This window comes from Anolis carolinensis, unplaced genomic scaffold (genome assembly GCF_035594765.1).
Source record: "Anolis carolinensis isolate JA03-04 unplaced genomic scaffold, rAnoCar3.1.pri scaffold_14, whole genome shotgun sequence".
Classification (NCBI taxonomy): domain Eukaryota; kingdom Metazoa; phylum Chordata; class Lepidosauria; order Squamata; family Dactyloidae; genus Anolis; species Anolis carolinensis.
The window spans coordinates 2838969-2862301 of record NW_026943825.1 but is presented as its reverse complement, the minus strand read 5'-3'; the positions used below and the strand labels follow the sequence as shown (position 1 = coordinate 2862301).

At 31.2% G+C, this 23333-nt stretch overlaps 3 protein-coding genes across 4 annotated transcripts in view; 1 reads left to right on the top strand and 2 right to left on the bottom strand.

The window, feature by feature from the left end:
• Positions 1-865: 865 nt before the first annotated feature.
• On the bottom strand, positions 866-11232 carry polr3gl (RNA polymerase III subunit GL). The gene is made up of 8 exons (XM_062964746.1): positions 11089-11232; positions 8587-8821; positions 6271-6400; positions 4964-5032; positions 4439-4495; positions 3820-3893; positions 2839-2955; positions 866-1909 (listed from the first exon to the last, which is right to left on the bottom strand). Exons 2-8 carry the CDS (start codon positions 8725-8727, stop codon positions 1823-1825), a joined length of 675 nt encoding a protein of 224 aa, XP_062820816.1. The 5' UTR covers positions 8728-8821; positions 11089-11232; the 3' UTR covers positions 866-1822.
• Positions 11233-11309: 77 nt separating this feature from the next.
• On the top strand, positions 11310-21129 carry ankrd34a (ankyrin repeat domain 34A). 2 transcript variants are annotated; one of them, XM_062964742.1, is made up of 3 exons: positions 11310-11445; positions 14305-14405; positions 17309-21129. In XM_062964742.1, exon 3 carries the CDS (start codon positions 17404-17406, stop codon positions 18553-18555), a length of 1152 nt encoding a protein of 383 aa, XP_062820812.1. In that variant the 5' UTR covers positions 11310-11445; positions 14305-14405; positions 17309-17403; the 3' UTR covers positions 18556-21129. The 2 variants fall into 2 exon arrangements, with proteins under 2 accessions (XP_062820812.1, XP_062820813.1); XM_062964743.1 differs by lacking the exon at positions 11310-11445 and having other exon boundaries at positions 14281-14405.
• A 721-nt stretch (positions 21130-21850) lies between these two features.
• The window catches only part of rbm8a (RNA binding motif protein 8A), a 7519-nt gene continuing 6036 nt past the window's right edge, over positions 21851-23333 (bottom strand). Inside the window, exon 6 of the mRNA XM_062964747.1 lies at positions 21851-22043. Within this exon, the coding sequence (XP_062820817.1) occupies positions 21998-22043 (46 nt within the window). The 3' untranslated portion in view covers positions 21851-21997. The remainder of the gene's footprint in view (positions 22044-23333) is intronic.

The window sequence follows — 23333 nt, the reverse complement described above, 5'->3', positions numbered from 1 at the left end:
TTCATAGTATAATAATAATAATGACGACTTTCACAGTAAAATAAAAAAATAATAATAATTTAATGTGTATGTCAAGAGGCCCCGAAATTATTATAATACCGTAAAGGCATATTATTATTATTATTATTATTATTATTATTATTATTATTATTATTATTAATATACTGGACATTCACAGTAAAATAATAATTTATTTCATAGTAAAATAATAATAATGTATTTCATAGTACAGTATAATAATCATCATCATCTTCATAATGAGGAGGATGATGACGTCTTTCACAGTAAATGAAAAATAATAATAATCCAAGGTGTATGTCCAAAGTCCCGCAAATTATTATAATACTGTAAAGGCTTAAATTGTTTTATTTGATATCTTAATTGGGTTTTTATATCCGGATATGACGTTTTAATTGATTATGTATTGCTGCCTAATATATTTGTATGCATTTTATATGTTGAATACCACCCACGGGAGAAAAGCGGGATATAAATGAATAAATAATTAAATAAATTAATAATAACAACAAAAATAATAATAATGCAGTTGTATCAGGGGTCATGCCCTGAAGGTCGTGTCTTCTGCAAACAAACAAACAAACAAACAAACAAACAAACCAGCGGACCTGTCAGGACCAACTATGTCAATCATGTCAATCAACATCGAAGGCATGTCAGCTGCCAAAGAACAGCTGCTTTATAAATTGTGCCGAGATACAAAATGTGACGTTCTTTGTGTCCACACTGGGATAAACAACAGACTCTTGGGGTTGGTGCTCGTCTCAATACAATACAATAATGTCTTATAATATATCATAATAACTTAGGAAAAGCTGGCATTCATTCCCAAAGAAAACACCATAAATTTATTCCCTTTTCATATACTATTTTTATTTAATATTTTCCCCCAAAAATTAAAAACAAGTTCATAAAACAATAGTATTTATATATCATATATTTCTGAAGTTGAGCAACAGCGCCACCTGGAGTCCAATGGGCCAAACAGCGCCACCTCTGCTGCAGAATCAATCTATCTATATAAAAGAGTGATGGCATCACGGCGACCCACAAAACAACAAAACTACAGGCCCCCCAACCTCGAAATTTGACAACACAACCCATCATCCATGCCTCTAGGTTGATACAACAAAAAGAAAAGAAAAATAAAGTCCTAATTAGAGAGAGAGGAATAATTGTTTTTATCCAATTGCTGCCAGTTAGAAGGCTAAGCTCTTCCAACTTGGTCTCCTAGCAACCCAATAAAAAATAATAAAAAAACACTAAAATTAATACAATAAAATACTATAATAACAGAAAATAACTAAAAATAATACAAGAAAATAATAAAATATAATAAATAAAAATATAACTTACAATAAAATTAATAAAAAAATGAAAATTAAAGTCAAATAAAAATTACACAACAAATTTTAACCAATACCACCACCACTTTGCCACAGCAATGCGTGGCCGGGCACAGCTAGTTATATTATATTATTGGCCATTATATTATATTATTATATATAATAATGACTTAGGAAAAGCTGGCATTCATTCCCAAAGAAAACACCATAAATTTATTCCCTTTTCATATACTATTTTTATTTAATATTTTCCCCCAAAAATTAAAAACAAGTTCATAAAATAATAGTATTTATATATCATATATTTCTGAAGTTGAGCAACAGCGCCACCTGGAGTCCAATGGGCCAAACAGCGCCACCTCTGCTGCAGAATCAATGACATAATAATAATAATAATAATATGTTGTTGGTACCAAACTAGGTTAACTCCACAGTGCAGATGCACCCAGAATGCATCTTCAATAGACGGCTTCGTCCATGTTGTCGTCACTGTCGGCCCCGAAATCTTCTCCGTTGTCAAAGTAAGACATGATGTAGTCTGTCTCCTGCAGGGAATTTAATTAATAAAAATAATTAAATGTTTAATTGGATAGTAAATTAAACTCAATGATCGGGTTTAATGAGAATTTAATTAATAAAACTGATAAAATTATTAATAAGAATTAAATTAACTCATGGGATTTAACAAGAATTTAATTAATAAAACTGATTAAATGATTAATCAGAATTAAATTAACTCATGGGATTTAATGAGAATTTAACAAAAATGAAAAAAATTAAATTGTTAACTAGATATTCATTAAATTAAGAGATTATATAAGAATAAATTAACAATAATTATTAAATTATTAATCAGATGTTCATTACATTAAATTATGGGATTTAATTAGAATTGAATTAATAATTACATTATTAATTGGATATCAATTTAATCAAATGATGGTAATTTGATTGGAATTTAACAACGATAAAAATAATTAAATTGTGAATTAGATATTCATGAAATTAAATTATGGGATTTAATCAGAATTGAATTAATTCAATTATTGATTGGGTATCGATTTAATCAAATGATGGGGCTTAAGTGGAATTTAACAAAAATAAAAATAATCAAATTATGAGTTAGATATTCATGAAATTAAATTATGGGATTTAATCAGGATTGAATTAATTCAATGATTGATTGGGTATCGATTTAATCAAATGATGGGATTTAAGTCGAATTTAACAAAAATAAAAGTAATAAAATTGTTAATTAGATATTCATTAAATTAAGAGATTTTATTTGAACGTAATTAATGCAAATAATTGATTTATTAATGAAATCTTAATTAAACTGAAAGATGTAATTAATGCAAATAACTGAATTATTAATAAGATAATTAAATTAAAGGATGGGGTGAACTAGAATGTAATTAGTCATTAAATGATCAATTAGATGTTAATTAAATTGAAATTATGGGGATCGACTGGCCTCCTCAAACTCCTCCTCGTCGTACTCCTCCTCTCCTTCCTCCTCTTTTCCTTCTTCGTTCCCTTCTTCCTCTCCTTCCTCTTCCGACGTCACTTCCTCCTCTTTCTTCTCCAAAGTCTAAGCACAATAAATAAATAAATAATAATAATAATAATAATAATAATAAAACTTTATTTATACCCCGCCACCATCTCCCCAACGGGGACTCAGGGCGGCTTACATGGGTCCATGCCCAAAACAATACAATATAAACAGCATATAAAAGAACAACACATCACAACACAATAAGCAATACAATAAATAATAATATCCATTACAAAATAAATCAAGGAAACAATGAAAAACAAGGGCGGACCACATGAACATTAAGTTAAAACTCGGGGTGAGACAACAACTGACAACAGTGTCAAAATAATAATAATAATAATAATAATAATAATAATAATAATAATAATAATGTGGAAATACAACCGACAATGACATAATAATAATAATAATAATAATAATAATAATAATAATAAGGAAATACAACTGACAACAAAACAACAAAATAATAATAATAATTTTAAAAAATGTGGAAATACAACCAACAACAACAGTAAAATAATAATAATAATGATAATGTGGAAATACAACTGATATAAGGAAATCTATATATATAAAAGGCTTATGGCGTCGCGGCGACGCACAAACTCCACCAACGATGGACCTGGAACAAACTTGGAACACAGAACCTCCAGGGCCAGGAAAAAATACTGGAGGTCTTTGGAGGGATTTATGGGAGTTGTAGTTCACCTACATCCATGAACCCAAACAAGGATGGATCTGGACCAAATTTGGCATGCATACCCGATATGTCCAAATGTGAATACTGGTGGGTTTTGAGGGGAATTGGCCTGGACTTTTTGACAATTAAAAAATTGACTTTTTCAAATAACTCAAGGCAACGCGCACACACATATACTATGTCTCCCAACATACCTCAAGTTTCTTGATGGTTTCCTCTTTATCCGTCGGAAGCTGGGATTTACATTTTGGGGCCAAAACCGATACTCCTAAAACACGAAAAAAACATTAAATTGTGATTATTTTTAATTATTAATGTAATGAAATATCATTTTATTTCTTACCCTATAATATTATAAAAATATTATGTTATAATAAACATTATTATTATTATAAGACATAAAATAATATTATTATAATAAATATTATTATTATAGGGTAAGGAATAAAATAATATTATGATATTATAATAAATATTATAGAATAAGGAATAAATTATTATTATTATTATAGGGTAATAAATATTATTATAGGGTAAGAAATAAAATATTATTATATTATAATAAATATTATTATAGGGTAAGGAACAAAATATTATTATATTATAATAAATATTATTATTATAGGCTAAGAAATAAAATAATATTATTATATTATAATAGATATTATTATAGGGTAAGAAATAAAATATCATTATTATAATAAATATTATTATAGGGTAAGGAATAAAATAATATTATCATATTATTTTATCTTAATGTTGCTAATAATATTAATATTAATAATACATAGTTATTTTCACGCTGGAACTTACTTTGCTTCCGCAGCTTTCGCACTCGGATCTTCAATTCCTGGGGCAGCCGCTTCCAGTCTGCAGAGAGAACAATATATTATATTATATTTAGATATCATATTATAATATAAATTATATATTATATGAATATATATATATATATATATATATTAGATTATTGCTATATTTATTCATATATACTTCTTAGCTGCTTTGAGTCTCCTTCAGGAGAGATAAAGCGGGGTATAAATAATAATAATAATAATAATAATAATAATAATAATAATAATAATAAAAATTCCTTCTTACCAGGGTTCCACTCAATGGTATAAATAAATATAATTATTATTATTATTATTATATTATTTTTATTATTATTATTAGTGACATAAAGACAAGAGTATGACACAGGAAACGAGATATAAATGCTGGATTTCGTATCACAAAATCACAAGTCGAACTGTTTAGGATTGTGCGATATATTATTATTATTATTATATTTTAATTTTTATTATTATTACTATTATTATTATTATTCCTTCTTACCAGGGTTCCACTCAATGGCATTATCAACAGGGCCGGATATTTGGTATTTATCCGAATATCGCTCCACATCTAAAAGAAAAGAAGGAGAAAAGAAAAATAGCATAATTTTGAGTTTTTTATTCTTGTATATTCTAATTCACAGTGCTCTCTACATATAGGTGAACTGTAACTCCTGAAAATTATATTATTTATTTATTGTGTCAGAAGCAATCTGAGAATAGTTAAAAAGTGATATATTAATATAAAATATTATAATAAAATTTATATATATATACACACACACACACACACACACACACACACACATACATACATATATGTTTTTAAAAATATTTAAAGGCATTTTAAAATTCATTTTTTAAATATTAAATATTATGATTATATATATATATATGTTTTTAAAAATATTTAAAGGCCTTTTAAAATTCATTTTTTAAATATTAAATATTATGATAAAATTTGGTATTTATCTGAATATCGCTCCACATCTAAAACGCAGGAGAAAAGAAAAATAGCGTAATTTGGGGTTTTATTCTTGTCTATTCTAATTCACAGTGCTCTCTAGATGTAGGTAAACTACAACTTCCCCAAATTATATTATTTATTTATTGTGTCAGAAGCGACCTGAGAATAGTTAAAAAGTGATATATTAATATAAAATATTATAATAAAATTTATATATATATACACACACACACACACACACACACACACACACATACATACATATATGTTTTTAAAAATATTTAAAGGCATTTTAAAATTCATTTTTTAAATATTAAATATTATGATTATATATATATATATGTTTTTAAAAATATTTAAAGGCCTTTTAAAATTCATTTTTTAAATATTAAATATTATGATAAAATTTGGTATTTATCTGAATATCGCTCCACATCTAAAACGCAGGAGAAAAGAAAAATAGCGTAATTTGGGGTTTTATTCTTGTCTATTCTAATTCACAGTGCTCTCTAGATGTAGGTAAACTACAACTTCCCCAAATTATATTATTTATTTATTGTGTCAGAAGCGACCTGAGAATAGTTAAAAAGTGATATATTTATATTATATGTCATAAAATATTATAATATTCAATATTATATAATATTAAATATAATATAATATATATTATATTTAATATTATCTAATATATTATATAATATTCAATATTATAATAAAATTTATATATATATATATATACACACACACACACACACACATGTTTTTAAAAATATTTAAAGGCATATATTTATTCATTTTTTGACTATATATATATATATATATATATATATATATATATTTACCTTTCTTTGGGGCGGAAGGTTTAATAAAATACGGCAGGTTTTTGGTGGCTCCTCTGAGTTCCTGCTTTAAAGCCAACATATATTCGACTTCTTCTCCCGTCTGGAGAGGAAGCGGCTTATATTCCAAGGGCTAAGAAAATAATAATAATAATAATCATGAATATAATACAATGATATAAAATAATAATACTTCATTAATAAATAATAACATAAAAATAACACGAATACATATAATTAGCAGAATATACAATTATATAAATAATAATTAAAATAAAATCAATACATTTTATTAATATAATGACATATTGAAATAATAATTTCAATAGTAAAATAATGATAATAAAATTAGTAAAATAATGATAATATAATCATATATAACGAAATATTGAAATAATAATTTCAATAGTAAAATAATGATAATAAAATTAATAATAATAATGAATATAATATAATAAAATAATAATCTAACCTCAGAGACTTGGACCTAATGTGCATGTGTGCTGTGTTATAATGTACATGAAAATAAAATAATATATAATATAATAATATATAATAAAATAAAAATGTAATATATAATAGTAAATATAATAATATATAACAAAAATAAAATATGTAATAATAATATAATAATAATAGTAATCTAATATAATGATATAAAATAAAATAATAATCTAACCTCAGAGACTTGGACCTAATATGCATGTGTGCTGTGTTGTTATGTACATGAAAATAAAGTAATATATAATATAATAATATATAATACAATAAAAATGTAATATATAATAGTAAATATAATAATATATAACAAAAATAAAATATGTAATAATAATATAATAATAATAGTAATCTAATATACTGATATAAAATAAAATAATAATCTAACCTCAGAGACTTGGACCTAATGTGCATGTGTGCTGTGTTGTTATGTACATGAAAATAAAGTAATATATAATATAATAATATATAATACAATAAAAATGTAATATATAATAGTAAATATAATAATATATAACAAAAATAAAATATGTAATAATAATATAATAATAATAGTAATCTAATATACTGATATAAAATAAAATAATAATCTAACCTCAGAGACTTGGACCTAATGTGCATGTGTGCTGTGTTGTTATGTACATGAAAATAAAGTAATATATAATATAATAATATATAATACAATAAAAATGTAATATATAATAGTAAATATAATAATACATAACAAAAATAAAATATGTAATAATAATATAATAATAATAGTAATCTAATATAATGATATAAAATAAAATAATCTAACCTCAGAGACTTGGACCTAATATGCATGTGTGCTGTGTTGTTATGTACATGAAAATAAAATAATATATAATATAATAAAAATGTAATACATAATAATAAATATAAATAAATAAAATAATATATAACAAAAATAAAATATGTAATAATATAATAATATATAACAAAATAAAATATGTAGTAATAATATAATAATATTAATCTGTATTATAATATATAATATAATAAAATATAATAATAAGTAACATAATAATAATAATAATAATAATAATAATAATAATAATAAGCTAACAGTACAAATAATAACAATTTAAGAATCAGGGCTTGAATCCCTTTGCTCTGCCATAGGATCCCATTGGGAGGGTCACACTCTCTCAGCCTCAGAAACCAACAAGCAATGAATGGGGTGCATAATACCACTACTATGAATAATAATAATCTAATAATAAATAAACGTATAATAACAATGCGTAATATAATAATTATAATATAAAATAATATGCAATATATAATAATAAATATAATAGGTAACATAAGATGTAATATACAGCATAATAATAATAAAATAATACAAATAAATCTATACTCATATGCAATATAATAATCTATATATATAAAAGAGTAATGAAATTTCGGCCTAGGACAAAACAACAAAACTACACATCCCAGAAACACTAAACTTGGCAGCACAACCCCTCATCCATGCCTCTATGTCCATACAACAAAAAGAAAAGAAAAATAAAGTCCTAATTAGAGGAAGAATTGTTTTTATCCAATTGCTGCCAGTTAGAAGGCTAAGCTCCACCCACTTGGCCTCCTAGCAACCCACTCAGCCCAGGAGACAGGCAGAGTTAGGCCTCACTTAGGCCTCTTCCACACTGCCTATAAAATACAATTATCTGATTTGAACTGGATTACTCTTTCCTGAGTTTTTTTCATTGAACTGGACTGGACCACAACTATGATAATAATAATAATAATAATAATAATAATAATAATAATAATAATAACAACAACAACACTTACTGGGAATAATGGGGAGGGCTGGAGGGTGGGTGGCGGGAGCGCCTCTCCCTTGCCAATGATGCCGATGGCTTCCACGCTGAAGGTCATGTGACCCCCTCGGCCACGGCCCCTCCCGGCTCCGCCCCCTCCTCGGCCAGCCATCCCCTTTCTTTGGGGGCGGGGCCTCGGTCCTTTGTGGGCGGAGCCTCAGTCTAGGAAATGTGAGCTCCTGATGTTAGCTCCAGCTTCTGCCAACCTAGAAGTTCGAAAACATGCAAATGTGAGTAGATCAATAGGTACTGCTCCTATTGGCGGGAAGGTAACAGCGCTCCATTATTGGATAATAAGGAGGGATTAAGGAAAAGCCTATTAAATCTCAAATTACGTTATGATTTTATAAATTAAGCAACCAAACATCGTGTTTTACAACAAATCGACAGAAAAAGCAGATCAATACATGGCAACGTTATGTAGTAATTACTGTATTTACGAATTTAGCACCAAAATATCATGATATTTTAATATTTAGCGCATTAATATTTGAGTAATACTGCAAAGTAATATTATTTATCATTTAATGCATTTTTTATATTGAAGGAGCACTGCAAAATAATATTTTATTATTTAATTTACCATTCAATTTAATGCATTTTTAATATTGAAGGAGCACTGCAAAATAATATTTTATTATTTAATTTACCATTCAATTTAATGCATTTTTAATATTGAAGGAGCACTGCAAAATAATATTTTATTATTTAATTTAACATTCAATTTAATGCTTTTTAATATTGAAGGAGCACTGCAAAATAATATTTTATTATTTAATTTAACATTCAATTTAATGCATGTTTAATACTGAAGGAGCACTGCAAAATAATATTTTATTATTTAATTTAACATTCAATTTAATGCTTTTTAATATTGAAGGAGCACTGCAAAATAATATTTTATTATTTAATTTAACATTCAATTTAATGCATGTTTAATACTGAAGGAGCACTGCAAAATAATATTTTATTATTTAATTTAACATTCAATTTAATGTATTTTTAATACTGAAGGAGCACTGCAAAATAATATTTTATTATTTAATTTACCATTCAATTTAATGCATTTTTAATATTGAAGGAGCACTGCAAAATAATATTTTATTATTTAATTTACCATTCAATTTAATGCATTTTTAATATTGAAGGAGCACTGCAAAATAATATTTTATTATTTAATTTAACATTCAATTTAATGCATTTTTAATATTGAAGGAGCACTGCAAAATAATATTTAATTATTTAATTTAACATTCAATTTAATGCTTTTTAATATTGAAGGAGCACTGCAAAATAATATTTTATTATTTAATTTAACATTCAATTTAATGCATGTTTAATACTGAAGGAGCACTGCAAAATAATATTTTATTATTTAATTTAACATTCAATTTAATGCATGTTTAATACTGAAGGAGCACTGCAAAATAATATTTTATTATTTAATTTAACATTCAATTTAATGCATTTTTAATACTGAAGGAGCACTGCAAAATAATATTTTATTATTTAATTTAACATTCAATTTAATGCATTTTTAATACTGAAGGAGCACTGCAAAATAATATTTTATTATTTAATTTAACATTCAATTTAATGCATTTTTAATACTGAAGGAGCACTGCAAAATAATATTTTATTATTTAATTTAACATTCAATTTAATACATTTTTAATACTGAAGGAGCACTGCAAAATAATATTTTATTATTTAATTTAACATTCAATTTAATGCATTTTTAATACTGAAGGAGCACTGCAAAATAATATTTTATTATTTAATTTAACATTCAATTTAATGCATTTTTAATACTGAAGGAGCACTGCAAAATAATATTTTATTATTTAATTTAACATTCAATTTAATGCATTTTTAATACTGAAGGAGCACTGCAAAATAATATTTTATTATTTAATTTAACATTCAATTTAATGCATTTTTAATACTGAAGGAGCACTGCAAAATAATATTTTATTATTTAATTTAACATTCAATTTAATGCATTTTTAATACTGAAGGAGCACTGCAAAATAATATTTTATTGTTCAATTTAACATTCAATTTAATGCATTTTTAATATTTAACGCTTTAATATTGGACTAGCACTGCAAAGTAATATTACTTATCATTTAATGCATTTTTAATACTGAAGGAGCACTGCAAAATAATATTTTATTATTTAATTTAACATTCAATTTAATGCATTTTTAATATTGAAGGAGCACTGCAAAATAATATTTTATTGTTCAATTTAACATTCAATTAAATGCATTTTTAATATTTAACGCTTTAATATTGGACTAGCACTGCAAAGTAATATTACTTATCATTTAATGCATTTTTAATACTGAAGGAGCACTGCAAAATAGTATTTTATCACTTAATTTATCGTTTCTTTTAATTGCATTTTTTTAATATTGAAGAAACCTTGCAAAAAAATTATTTGGTTTATTTTCTTTCCAGACAGACTCACGTGACCAGGAAGACCGGAACAAAGCGTGGCGGCAGAGCTGGATCCGCAACGTTCGAAAGGGGCGGAGCCTCCCGTCCCGGCGACCAATGGCGGGCGGAGATACAAGGAGGAGGCGTGGTCTTGCCACCAGCATAATTGAATAAAGAGTGGGCGTGGCCTGAAGGGGTGGGCGGGGCTTCGGTTTGCTTTGGCGCGCGTTTAGGGAAGGGGCCCCTTTCTGCGCATGCGTGTAATTCTTGCCATTGAGGCCTATTGAGGCCTACATGGAAGTACTGGGATTTATAGTTCACCTGGAACCAATGATGGATCTGGACCAAACTTGGCGTGCAGACCCGATATTCCCATATTTGAATACTGGTGAGTTTTGAGGGCAATTGGCCTGGACAACAAAAAGAAAAGAAAAATAAAGTCCTAATTAGAGAGAGAGGAATAATTGCTTTTATCCAGTTGCTGCCAGTTAGAAGGCTAAGCTCCTCCAACTTGGTCTCCTAGCAACCAAAAAAAAAATCAATAAAAAACACAATAAAATTGATACAAAAAATACCATAATAACAGAAAATAACTAAAAATAATACAAGAAAATAATAAAATATAATAAATAAAAATATAACTTACAATAAAATTAATAAAAAATTGCAAATAACGTCAAATAAAAATTACATAACAATTTTTAACCAATACCACCACCACTTCGCCACAGCAACGCGTGGCCGGGCACAGCTAGTATATATATATAAAAGAGTGATGGCATCACGGCGACCCACAAAACAACAAAACTACAGGCCCCCCAACCTCGAAATTTGACGACACAACCCATTCTCCACGCCTCTAGGTTGATACAACAAAAAGAAAAGAAAAATAAAGTCCTAATTAGAGAGAGAGGAATAACTGCTTTTATCCAGTTGCTGCCAGTTAGAAGGCTAAGCTCCTCCAACTTGGTCTCCTAGCAACCAAAAAAAAATCAATAAAAAACACTAAAAAATTGATACAAAAAATACCATCATAACAGAAAATAACTAAAAATAATACAAGAAAATAATAAAATATAATAAATAAAAAGATAACTTACAATAAAATTAATTAAAAAAATACAAATAACATCAAATAAAAATTACACAACAATTTTTAACCAATACCACCACCACTTTGCCACAGCAACGCCTGGCCGGGCACAGCTAGTATATTATATATTCCATGTAATATTATTTATTATTTATTTATTTACATCACTTTTACCCCGCCTTTCTCCCCGAGGGGACTCAAAGCGGCTTACAATAAATAGGCAAAAATCCAATGCCTAAAAACAACAATTCATATAAAACAATCTACAAAACAACAGTACATATAAAACAGATACCATTAGAAAATAAAATCACATTATATAAAATTTTAAGCATGTCCAAGATTAGAATCCATTATTAATAATATTACAATATATATGCAAAGGAGTACTGGAAAAAAAATTCATGAAATGATACAAAAAATCATCAAAATAAACATTCAATTGAGACTAGAGTACTTTTTATTAGGAATCATTGACATGTATTGTTTTTGTATGTTTTGTTTTTTTGGTAATATTATTGGTAATATTACATTTAATATATAATATATAATTAATACTATTATATTGTATTATTAGTAGTATAATATTGTATTCCATTATAATATTATCATCAATATTATATGTATATACAATATATTATATATTTATAAATTGTTATAAATAAACCTTATGCATTTGGTAGAATTAAAAAATTGACTTTTTCAAACAACCTGGGCAACGCCGGGCACCCAAGCTAGTAAAAACTAAATTTATAATTTCCAATTAAAAAAAAAAATATTTCCTCCAAATAATAATATTTTCACCCATTCAATATATATCTATCCCTAATAATAATTACAATGTCAACAGTGTAATAAATAATAAATATATGGATACAGTAATAACAAAAAAATAAAAATCTATCCCCGTATATATATATATATAAAATTTGGCCACTTTCTATTTAAAGAGATGCTGCAGCATCCTTTGTGGTACCCAGGCGGTTGCCATGGCAACTGGAGGTGAGAAGAGGATGCAGGAGGCAGAGAAGCACAGATCCAGCCGCAAAGACTTGCCATTCGTTATTATTATTATTATTATTATTATTAAAATGCATTTTATTGGGTTCTGGATGGCAGTTGGAAAAAGGGGACCCCAAAGGCCAGCCATTCCAACCCTCTTTCTTGTATTAAAGGGAAAGACATGGTCCAAAACTCTCCTGACAGATGGCCATCCTGCTTCTACATAATAATAACAACAACAACTATAGAGTTGGGTTGCTGTGAGTTTTGTGGGCTGTCTGGCCAGTAAATAAAGAGCAACATTCAGAAAACAGGGAAAATCCAGACAGGAAACAATCAGGGCCAGCTAACAAAAGATCTCCCAGTCAGGAAGCAGACAGACTTTGAAGATGCAAGTCTATTCAATGCTAATCAAGGTGGCTAATGGCAACATTCACACTTGCGTCCAACATTGAAAGGGAGAAAAACCCAAAATAGGGGGAGAAATAGAATAAATATATTATATTTGCAAAATAAATGTATTTGCATTAAAAAACCATATATATATATATATATATATATATATATATATATATATATATCTCTCACTGAAAAATACCTATAAAATAAATATATTTGCAATTAACAAGCCCTAAAATATATTTGCAATTAAAAAGCCCTAAAATAAATGTATTTGCATTAAAAAAAACCCTATATATATATATTTGCATTGAAAAAGTCCTATAAAATAAATATATTTCCAATAAAAAATACCTAAAATAAATATATTTGCAATTAACAAGCCCTAAAATATATTTGCAATTAAAAAGCCCTAAAATAAATATATTTTCTTTTTTAAAAAAAAAAAACTTGAAATAGATACATTTGGATAAAAAAATAAAAGAAATATATGTGCATTTAAAGAATAAAAATAAGGGGAGATATATTTGCATTTAAAGAAAAACATCCTCCAAATAAATATATTTGCATATTTTTTTTTTTAAAAAGGGGGATAAATATATTTGCATTTAAAGAAAAAAACCCAATAAAAAGAAATATATTTGCATTTTAAAATAAATATATTTGCAAACCCCCCACCCAAAAAAACCAGCTTTCATTTGCATTTATGGAGCTAAAAATAACCCAGGTTGCTTTTTCCTCTTGAAAATCCAGGTTCCTTTGCAATGATTGGACGGCTCCCCCTTAAGTCCCGCCCCCAAATCTGGGCTCATTCCATATTGGGCAGAAGCAGCAGCAGAAGGAGATGCAGCCAGGTAGGCTTTGCAATAAAGATACATAATAAAACTGAGAATAATTATCATCATCATCATCATCTTCATCATCAAAATATCATCATCATTGGGGTTGTTAAAACATTATCATCATCATCAAAATATCATCATCATCATCATTAGGATTGTTAAAATATTATTGCCATCAGGATTGTTAGAATATCATCATCATCATTGGGGTTACTAAAATATCATTATTATCATCATCATCATCATCATCATCATCATCATCAAAATATTATTATTATCGTCATCATCAGGATTGCTAAAATATCATCATCATCATCATTGGGGTTGCTAAAATATTATTAATATTATTGGGGTTGCCAAAACATATTATTATTATTATCATCATCATCATCACTGGGGTTGCTAACATATTATTAATGTTATCCTCACCATCATTGAGATTGCTAAAATATCATTATTAATAATATTAATTTCATCATCATTGGGATTGCTAAAATATTATTATTATTATTATTATTATTATTATTATTATTATTATTAATTGAGGTTGCTAGGGTATCATTAATATTATCATAACTAAAATATTATTATTATTATTATCATTATCCTCATCATCATCAAATGCAGAAGGAGATGCAACCAGGTCGGATTTGCAATGGAATAATAATAATAATAATAATAATAATAATAGGATGGATTTCATATTGGCAATTAAATCCCCTTGGATGCCAATCCGGGCCTCTTCTGCTATATCATCATCATCATCATCATTGGGGTTACTAAAATATTATCATCATAATCAAAATATTATTATTATTATTATTATTATTATTATTATTATTATTATTATTATTATTATTGTCATCATCAGGATTGTTAAAATATCATCATCACCGAGGTTGCTAAAATATCATTATTAATATTATCGGGGTTGCCAAAGCATCATATTATCATAAACAAAAATAATCATCATCATTAGGATTGCTAAAATATCATCATTGGGGTTGTTAAAATATCATTATTATTATTATTATCATCAGCATCCATATATTATCGTCATCATCGGGATTGCTAAAATATGATGATGATCATCATCATCACTGAGGTTGCTAAAATATTATTATTAATATTATTGAAGTTGCCAAAACATCATATTATTATTATCATCATCATGATCATCAAAATATTATCATCATCATTAAGATTGTTAAAATATTATTATTATCATTGTCATCGGGATTGCTAAAAAATCATTATTATCATCATCATAATCAAAATATTATCATCATCGTTTCTAAAATATTATTATCATCACTGGGGTTGCTAAAATATCATTACATATTAATATTATTGGGATTGTCAAAACATATTAATATCATCATCAACATCATCACTAAAATATTATTGTCATAATTGTTGCTATATTATTGTCATTGTTGCTAAAATATTATTATCGTCATCATTAGGATTGCTAAAATATTATTATTGTCATTGCTGCTAAAATATTATTGTCATCATTATCATCACTAAAATATTAATATCATAATCACCATTGAGGTTGCTAACATTATTGTCATTATCATTACATTGTTGTTGTTGTTGTCATCAACATCTAGATTGCTAAAATATCATCATCATCATCATTGAGATTGTTAAAATATCATTCTTAATATTATTGGGGTTGCCAAAATATATTACTATTATTATTATTATTATCACCATCATTATCACTAAAATATCATCATCATCATCATCATTGGGGTTGCTAAAATATCATTATTAATATTATTGGGTTGCCAAAACATATTATTATTATTATCATCACCATCATCATCACCACTAAAATATCATAATCTTCATCATCATTGAGATTGCTAAAATATCATTAATTTTATTAGTATCATCATCATCGGGTTTGCTAAAATATTATTTATATAAAATTATTATTATTATAACCACTAAAATATTATTATCATCGCTAAAATATTATCATCCTTGTTACTAAAATGTTATCATTGCAGTTGCTAAAGATTCATCATCGGAATTGCAAAAATATCATTATTATAATTATTATCATCATCATTATGTCTAAACCGTGGGATTGCAAATGCATTATTATTATTATTATCATCATCATCATCATCTCCCATTTTGTGCCTCTACTGTATTTGGACCATACAGGTGAGAATGGGATTTCCAAAGCCTACTGGAAATAATAGTAGTAGTAATAATAATAATAATAATAATAATAATAATAATAATAATAATAATAATAGTTGTTGTTGTTGTTGTTATGATATAAGGTTATTTGAGGTGTTATAGTTTAAAAATATAATGGCATTTTGCTTTCTTGCTGGCAGTTATGTAACTGAAGCAGCCGGAAATGTATGCTAATTTTGAAGGAATATGCTAATATATGCTAATTTTGAATAGTTCGTTGGTCTTTTCTGCCGCTGCTTCACACCAAAGTCCTGAATTGCCTTTGTCCTGATGTCTTGCTCCTGGGCTGCAAGGATCAGGCCTTCTGTCCTTCTTCAGGGTCCCATTCGTGAGCCAGAGCCAGGTCTTCTCCTTGTCAGCTTTTCCTTTAATTTTGTCAAGGAACTTTCCATGCAATGTTTCAGCTCTAGTTTGTAGTGTGGTTTTCTTGTACTGTCAGCTCTAGTTTGTAGTGCGGTTTTCTTGTACTGTCAGCTCTAGTTTGTAGTGCGGTTTTCTTGTACTGTCAGCTTTAGTTTGTAGTGCGGTTTTCTTGTACTGTCAGCTCTAGTTTGTAGTGCGGTTTTCTTGTACTGTCAGCTCTAGTTTGTAGTGCGGTTTTCTTGTACTGTCAGCTCTAGTTTGTAGTGCGGTTTTCTTGTACTATTTCTTGTACTATTATTATTATTATTAACTACTACTATTATTTCCCTTAGGTGCCCTGCTGCTGCCGCCCTGAGATGACCCCTGCCTCTCCTTCTGGGTGACGGCTGTCCTCGCGTCCGTCCGTTCCTCGGCCCCGGCTCTGGCCATGGTCCACCCGGAGGGCAATGCGCTGCTGACGGCCGTGTGGCGTGGCCAGTTCCGCCTGACCCGCCTGCTGCTGGAGGGCGGGGCCTACATCAACGAGGGCAACGCGGGTGGGGAGACGGCCCTGATGGCGGCCTGCGCGGCCCCCTACGCCGACCCCCGCTGCAAGGCCCGCATGGTGCGCTACTTGACCGCCAACGGGGCCGACCCCAACATCCCGGACAAGGCGGGGCGCTCGGCCTTGGTCCACGCTTGCGCGTCCGGGGCGGGGGCCGAGGTGGCCCAAGTGCTGCTGGACCACGGGGCCGACCCCAGCGCCAAGGACTACTCGGGCGCCTCCGCCTTGATCCACGCCCTCAACTACGGCGACCGGGCCACCCTGCAGGTGCTGCTGGACGCTTGCAAGGCCAAAGGCCAAGAGGTCATCATCATCACGACGGACACCTCGCCCTCCGGCACCAAGAAGACCAAGCAGTACTTGAACGCCCCGCCCTCGCCGGCCTTTTGCATGTCGCCCTCGGACGTGCGCCTGCGCGGGGTCGAGAAGGACGAAGAGCGGGACGTTTTCGACTTCGACCTCAAGCCGGACGAGACCAAGGTCGACAAGCCTCGGCCCAAGACCTTGAAGCGGCTCAATTCGGAGCCCTGGGGCTTGGTGGCCCCGTCTGCCCAGGAGCGCTTGACCGTCGAAATGAATGGCTTGAGCCTCTCCAAAAGGCCGCCCCTGTCCAGGCGGCACAGCACGGAAGGTCAAGAGGTCATGGCAGCGGGCGGAGACGAGTCAGACAGCAATGCTTCTGGATCGGAGCAAGGAAAGCCTTTGGAGGGTCATCCCAGGCCAAAGCGAGAGCCAAAGTCCAGCGTGTCCCCTCTGACCTCGCCGGCCAGCGGTCATCGGCGGGGCTCTGGGACGGCGCTGGCCCCGAACGACCCCTTCTTCGGCCCTGCCCGGCCGGGCTTCCTGCCCCCGCTCCACCTGGCCCCCCACCCCCCGCTCCGGCCCACCAAGGGCCTCTCCCCACTGGCCGCAGCAGTGGTCAGTTCTGCCTCCCCAAAGCCCAAGCGGCTCCTGCGCAGGCACTCCATGCAGCCCGAGCAGATGAAGCAGCTGGTCAGCTTCCGGGGACTGGACCCCGAAGACGGACCCCCCTGAGGTCAGCCAAGGCCACCTGACCCCGGGCCCTCCAGCTTGGCCCAGGCCTGGCCTAGCCCAATGATTCAGACTCTGCATATTATTATTATTATTATTATTAAATTAATCAATCAATCAATCATAGAGTTGGGAGGGCTCTCTGAAGGTCAAATTGGCCAATGATTCAGACTCTGCATATTATTATTATTATTATTATTATTATTATTATTATTTAATCCTAGAGTTGGGAGGTCCCTCTGAAGGTCAAAATGGCCAGTGATTCAGACTGTTGTAATAATAATAATAATTTTTATTTTATTGGATCCTACTGTTGGGAGGGCCCGCCAAAGGTCACCTAATCCTATTATTATAATAATAGGACCTAGCCCAATGATTGAGTCTTCGAATTATTATTATTATTATTATTATTATAGGATCCTAAATATCAAAGCTTGAGTCTTTGAATTATTATTATTATAGGATTCTAAATATCAAAGCACCTTATTATTATTATTATTATTATTATTATTATTATTATTATTATTGGAGTCTAGAGTTGGGAGGGCTCTCCAAAGGTCATCTAGCCCTATTATTTAGACTCTGTTGTAATAATAATAAAAATAATTTTATTATTATTGTTATTATTGGATCCTACTGTTGGGTTGGCCCTCCAAAAGGTCACCTAGTCCTATTACTATATCATAATAGGACCTAGCCCAATGATTCAGACTCTGAATAATAATAATAATAATAATAATAATAATTGGAGTCTAGACTTGGGAGGGCTCTCCAGAGGTCATCTAGCCCAATTATTCAGACTCTGTTGTAATAATAATAATAATTTTATAGTTGTTATTATTGGATCCTACTGTTGAGAGGGCCCTCCAAAGGTCACCTATTATTATAATAGGACCTAGCCCAAAGATTCAGACTCTGAATTATTATTATTATTATAGGATCCTAGAGTTCAAAGGGCCCCCCAATTATTATGATTATTATTGGAAATAATAATTATTATTATTGTTTCCTAGAGTTGGGAGGGCTCTCCAGAGGTCATCTAGCCCAATTATTCAGACTGAATAATAATAATAATATCCAGTCCAACCCCCTTTCTGCTAGGAAGGAAAAGCACAATCCGATCCCTCCCGACAGATGGCCGCCCAGCCTCTGAATAGTACTAATAATAGGAGTAGGGACGGACCCCCCACCCCCTTTTTTGCTAGGAAGGACACGCACAATCAAAGCAAACCCAAGAGATGACTGAGATAGATTTATGTGTGTGTTGGAAGGGACCCCCAAAGGGCATCTAGTCCAACCCCTTCCCCTTCGGCCATTGAAGGAAGACACAGTCCGATCCCTCCGGACACACGGCCGCCCGGCCTCTTCCCAAAGGACTTCCAGGGAAGGCGAGGACGGGGCTCCAAAGAGGACGGGAAATCAACACACTTCCTTCCGGCTACTTCCTCCCTACTTCCTGTTTCCCGGAGGCTGGGCAAAGCAATAGACTACGAGGCAGCGGCCCTTGGAGCAACACTTGAAGCTTCGGGAAACACTTCCGGGACTCGGTCCCTCTCTTCCGGAGCCGCTTCCTCCACGCTTCCTTCCTCTTCCTCCTCCACTTCCTCTTCTGCCTCTTTTCATTCTCTTCCTCTTCCCTCTCATTTCCTTTTATGTCTTCCTCCTTCGCTACCTCTTCCTCCTCCATTTCCTTTTCTCTTCCAGTTCCTTTTCCATTTCGACTTCTTCCATAAATTCTTTCTCATCTGCTCCTTTTCCTTTTTTCTTCTTCCTCTTCTGCTTCCTCCCCATTTCCGCTTCCTCCACGCCCCTTCCTCCTCCAACTTTTCCCTTTTTCTATTTCTTCCTCCTCCACTTCCCCTTTTCTCTTCTTCCTCTTCCTTTTAATTCCTCCTCCAACTCTGCTTCCTCTTCGTCTTCCACTTCCTTTTTCCTTTTCTCTTCCTTCTCCAATCTTGCACTTCATTTCCCCTCTTCTTCCTTTTCTGCTTCCACTTCCTTTTATTTATCTCTTCTTCCTCTTCTAATTACCACTTCCTCCACTTCATTTCCCCTTTTATCTCTTCTGCTTCCTTCTCCACTTCTCCTCTTCCTCCTCGTTTTCCACTTCATCTTCCACTTCATTTCCTTTTATCTGTTTCACTTCACTTCCTCCTCCAGTCTTCCACTTCCTCCTCCACTTCATTTCCTTTTATCTGTTCCACTTCACTTCCTCCTCCAGTCTTCCACTTCCTCCTCTTCATTTCCCCTTTTATCTTTCTTCTTCCTCCTTGTCTTCCACTTCCTCCTCCACTTCCTTGTCTTCCACTTCCTTGTCTTCCACTTCATTTCCTTTTATGTTCCACTTCACTTCCTCTTCTCTTCCTCCTCCAGTCTTCCACTTTCTCGTTTCCTCTTTTATCTGTTCCACTTCCTCTTCTCTTCCTCTTCCAGCCGCCGCAAGAAGCACAAGAAGCAAAAACGCACAACTGTTTCCCGGAAGTTTCTAGCTTTTTTCCCTTCCCATAGATATGGAATTATATAGATATAATATATATAAATATATATTATCAATACAGAGCAAACAAACAAAGATGATTGGATTGCGTCTCTTTGTGTTTTCAATGCGACTTCGCCCCAGCTAATCTTTTTTTCCAATTATAATAATAGAGGGGAAATTATAGAATAATGTTATAGTAATATATTTTATTATTATTAATAATAATAGTCAGGGTCAGAGTGATCTCTCAGGGCAAACTAAAACTCCTTAGAAGAACAGGCTAAAATCTAAAACAATTTAAAAATAACAGTAACAGTAATTATTATTAATAATACATTTATTATTTCACTCTGATCTTATTATTATTATCATTATTATTATTATTGCATCTATTATTTTACTCTATTTATTATTACATGTATTATTTTCCTGTATTTATTATTATTATTATTATTATTATTGCATCTATTATTTTACTCTATTATTAAAAGGATACATAAGCTCATTTACATTGAAGAAGATGAGAATAATGATTTGATCAGTCGGAGAGTCTTATCTTAAATTTGAGCTTGATGTAAACATGCAAAACATTTAACCTACTGACGCCTCAATTAATGTAATTTTATTGGTATCTATTTTTATTTCTGAAATTTACCACCCTCGGCTTATACTGGAGTCAATGTTTTCCCAGTTTTTTGTGGTAAAATTAGGTGCCTTGGCTTATATTCGGGTAGGCTTATACTCAAGTATATATATACGGTAATAATATGGACTCCTCACCTCTCTCAAATCTCTTTGGAAATGAAAACAGCAAAGCAGTTTCCTTAAAACAAAAACAAACCCATTGCATTTTTATTCCATAAAAAATCCAGAAGATGTGGGAGACTCTTCCGTGTGACCGGCACCAAATAATAATAAAAATCCCAAAGACAAAACTACCGTCGTTATGGGATTTCAATGGGAAGATCAGCGTCTTCTTCGGTCGGGGCTCCGGCTCCGTCTGCGGCCGCCTCTGAAAAGGAAAGAGACAAAGAGGAGACCCATTCCAATTAGTTTTCTCTATTATTGGTATTATTACATTTGTTATTTTACTCTATTAATTTGTATTATTACATTTATTATTTTACTCTATTATTATTGTTACTATTACCTTTATTTTACTCTATTTTTATAATTATTAATACATTTATTATTTCACTCTGATATTATTGTTACATTTATTAATTTACTGTATTTTATTATTATTATTACATTTATTATTTTACTCTATTATTATTAAAAGGACACCCGGCCACGCGTTGCTGTGGCGAAGTATGGTGGTATGGGAAATAAAGTATTGAGGAATGGTGGTAGTTAAGGTAAAGTGTAAAGGTTTTCTCCTGACATTAAGTCCAGTTGTGTCCGACTGCACACTGAAGTAGATTATCTGGCAGTGTGGAGTCAAGATAATCCAGTTCAAAGCAGATAATATAAGATTATAAATGGGTTATATAGCTGTGTGGAAGGGCCTTGAGTCTACACTGCCATATAATCCAGTTCAAATCTGATAATCTGTATTTTATAGGCAGTGTGGAAGAGGCCTAAGTGAGGCCTAACTCTGCCTGTCCCCTGGGCTGAGTGGGTTGCTAGGAGACCAAGTGGGCGAAGCTTAGCCTTTTAACTGGCAGCAATTGGATAAAAACAATTATTCCTCTCCCTCTAATTAGGACTTTATTTTTCTTTTCTTTTTGTTGTATGAACGTAGAGGCATGGATGAGGGGTTGTGCTGCCAAGTTTAGTGTTTCTGGGATGTGTCGTTTTGTTGTTTTGTTCTAGGCTGAAATTTCATTACCCTTTTATATATATACTGTAGATAATACTAACAGAATAACAATGGTTGTGATGATAAGTACAATAATAATGATATAAAATAGCAATATAATAATAGCAATAATAATAATAAGGAACAAGGATGGTGATGATAGATACAATAATCTATATATATAAAAGGGTAATGAAATTTCAGCCTAGGACAAAACAACAAAACTACACATCCCATAAACACTAAACTTGGCAGCACAACCCCTCATTCATGCCTCTACGTTCATACAATAAACAGCTCTAGCTACTCCAGAAAATGGCCAGGCTTTGAGACTGCAAGGCTATTCACTGCTATTCCACTTAGCCAACAAAGGATTCCCATAAGCCACAGCAACGCGTGGCCGGGCAATGCTAGTAATGATATAAAATAGAAATATAATAATAGCATTAATAATAATAATAAGGAACAAGGATGGTGATGATAGATATAATCTATATATAT

Excerpts from the sequence above, each read along its gene's own strand:
- polr3gl (XM_062964746.1), bottom strand. The coding sequence starts at position 8,727 with ATGGCTGGCCGAGGAGGGGGCGGAGCCGGGAGGGGCCGTGGCCGAGGG. Across the intron at positions 6,401-8,586 it reads AGCCCTCCCCATTATTCCCA|CCCTTGGAATATAAGCCGCT; the intron begins GTAAGTGTTGTT and ends TTATTTTCTTAG. Across the intron at positions 5,033-6,270 it reads ACCTTCCGCCCCAAAGAAAG|ATGTGGAGCGATATTCGGAT; the intron begins GTAAATATATAT and ends CTTTTCTTTTAG.
- ankrd34a (XM_062964742.1), top strand. The coding sequence starts at position 17,404 with ATGGTCCACCCGGAGGGCAATGCGCTGCTGACGGCCGTGTGGCGTGGC.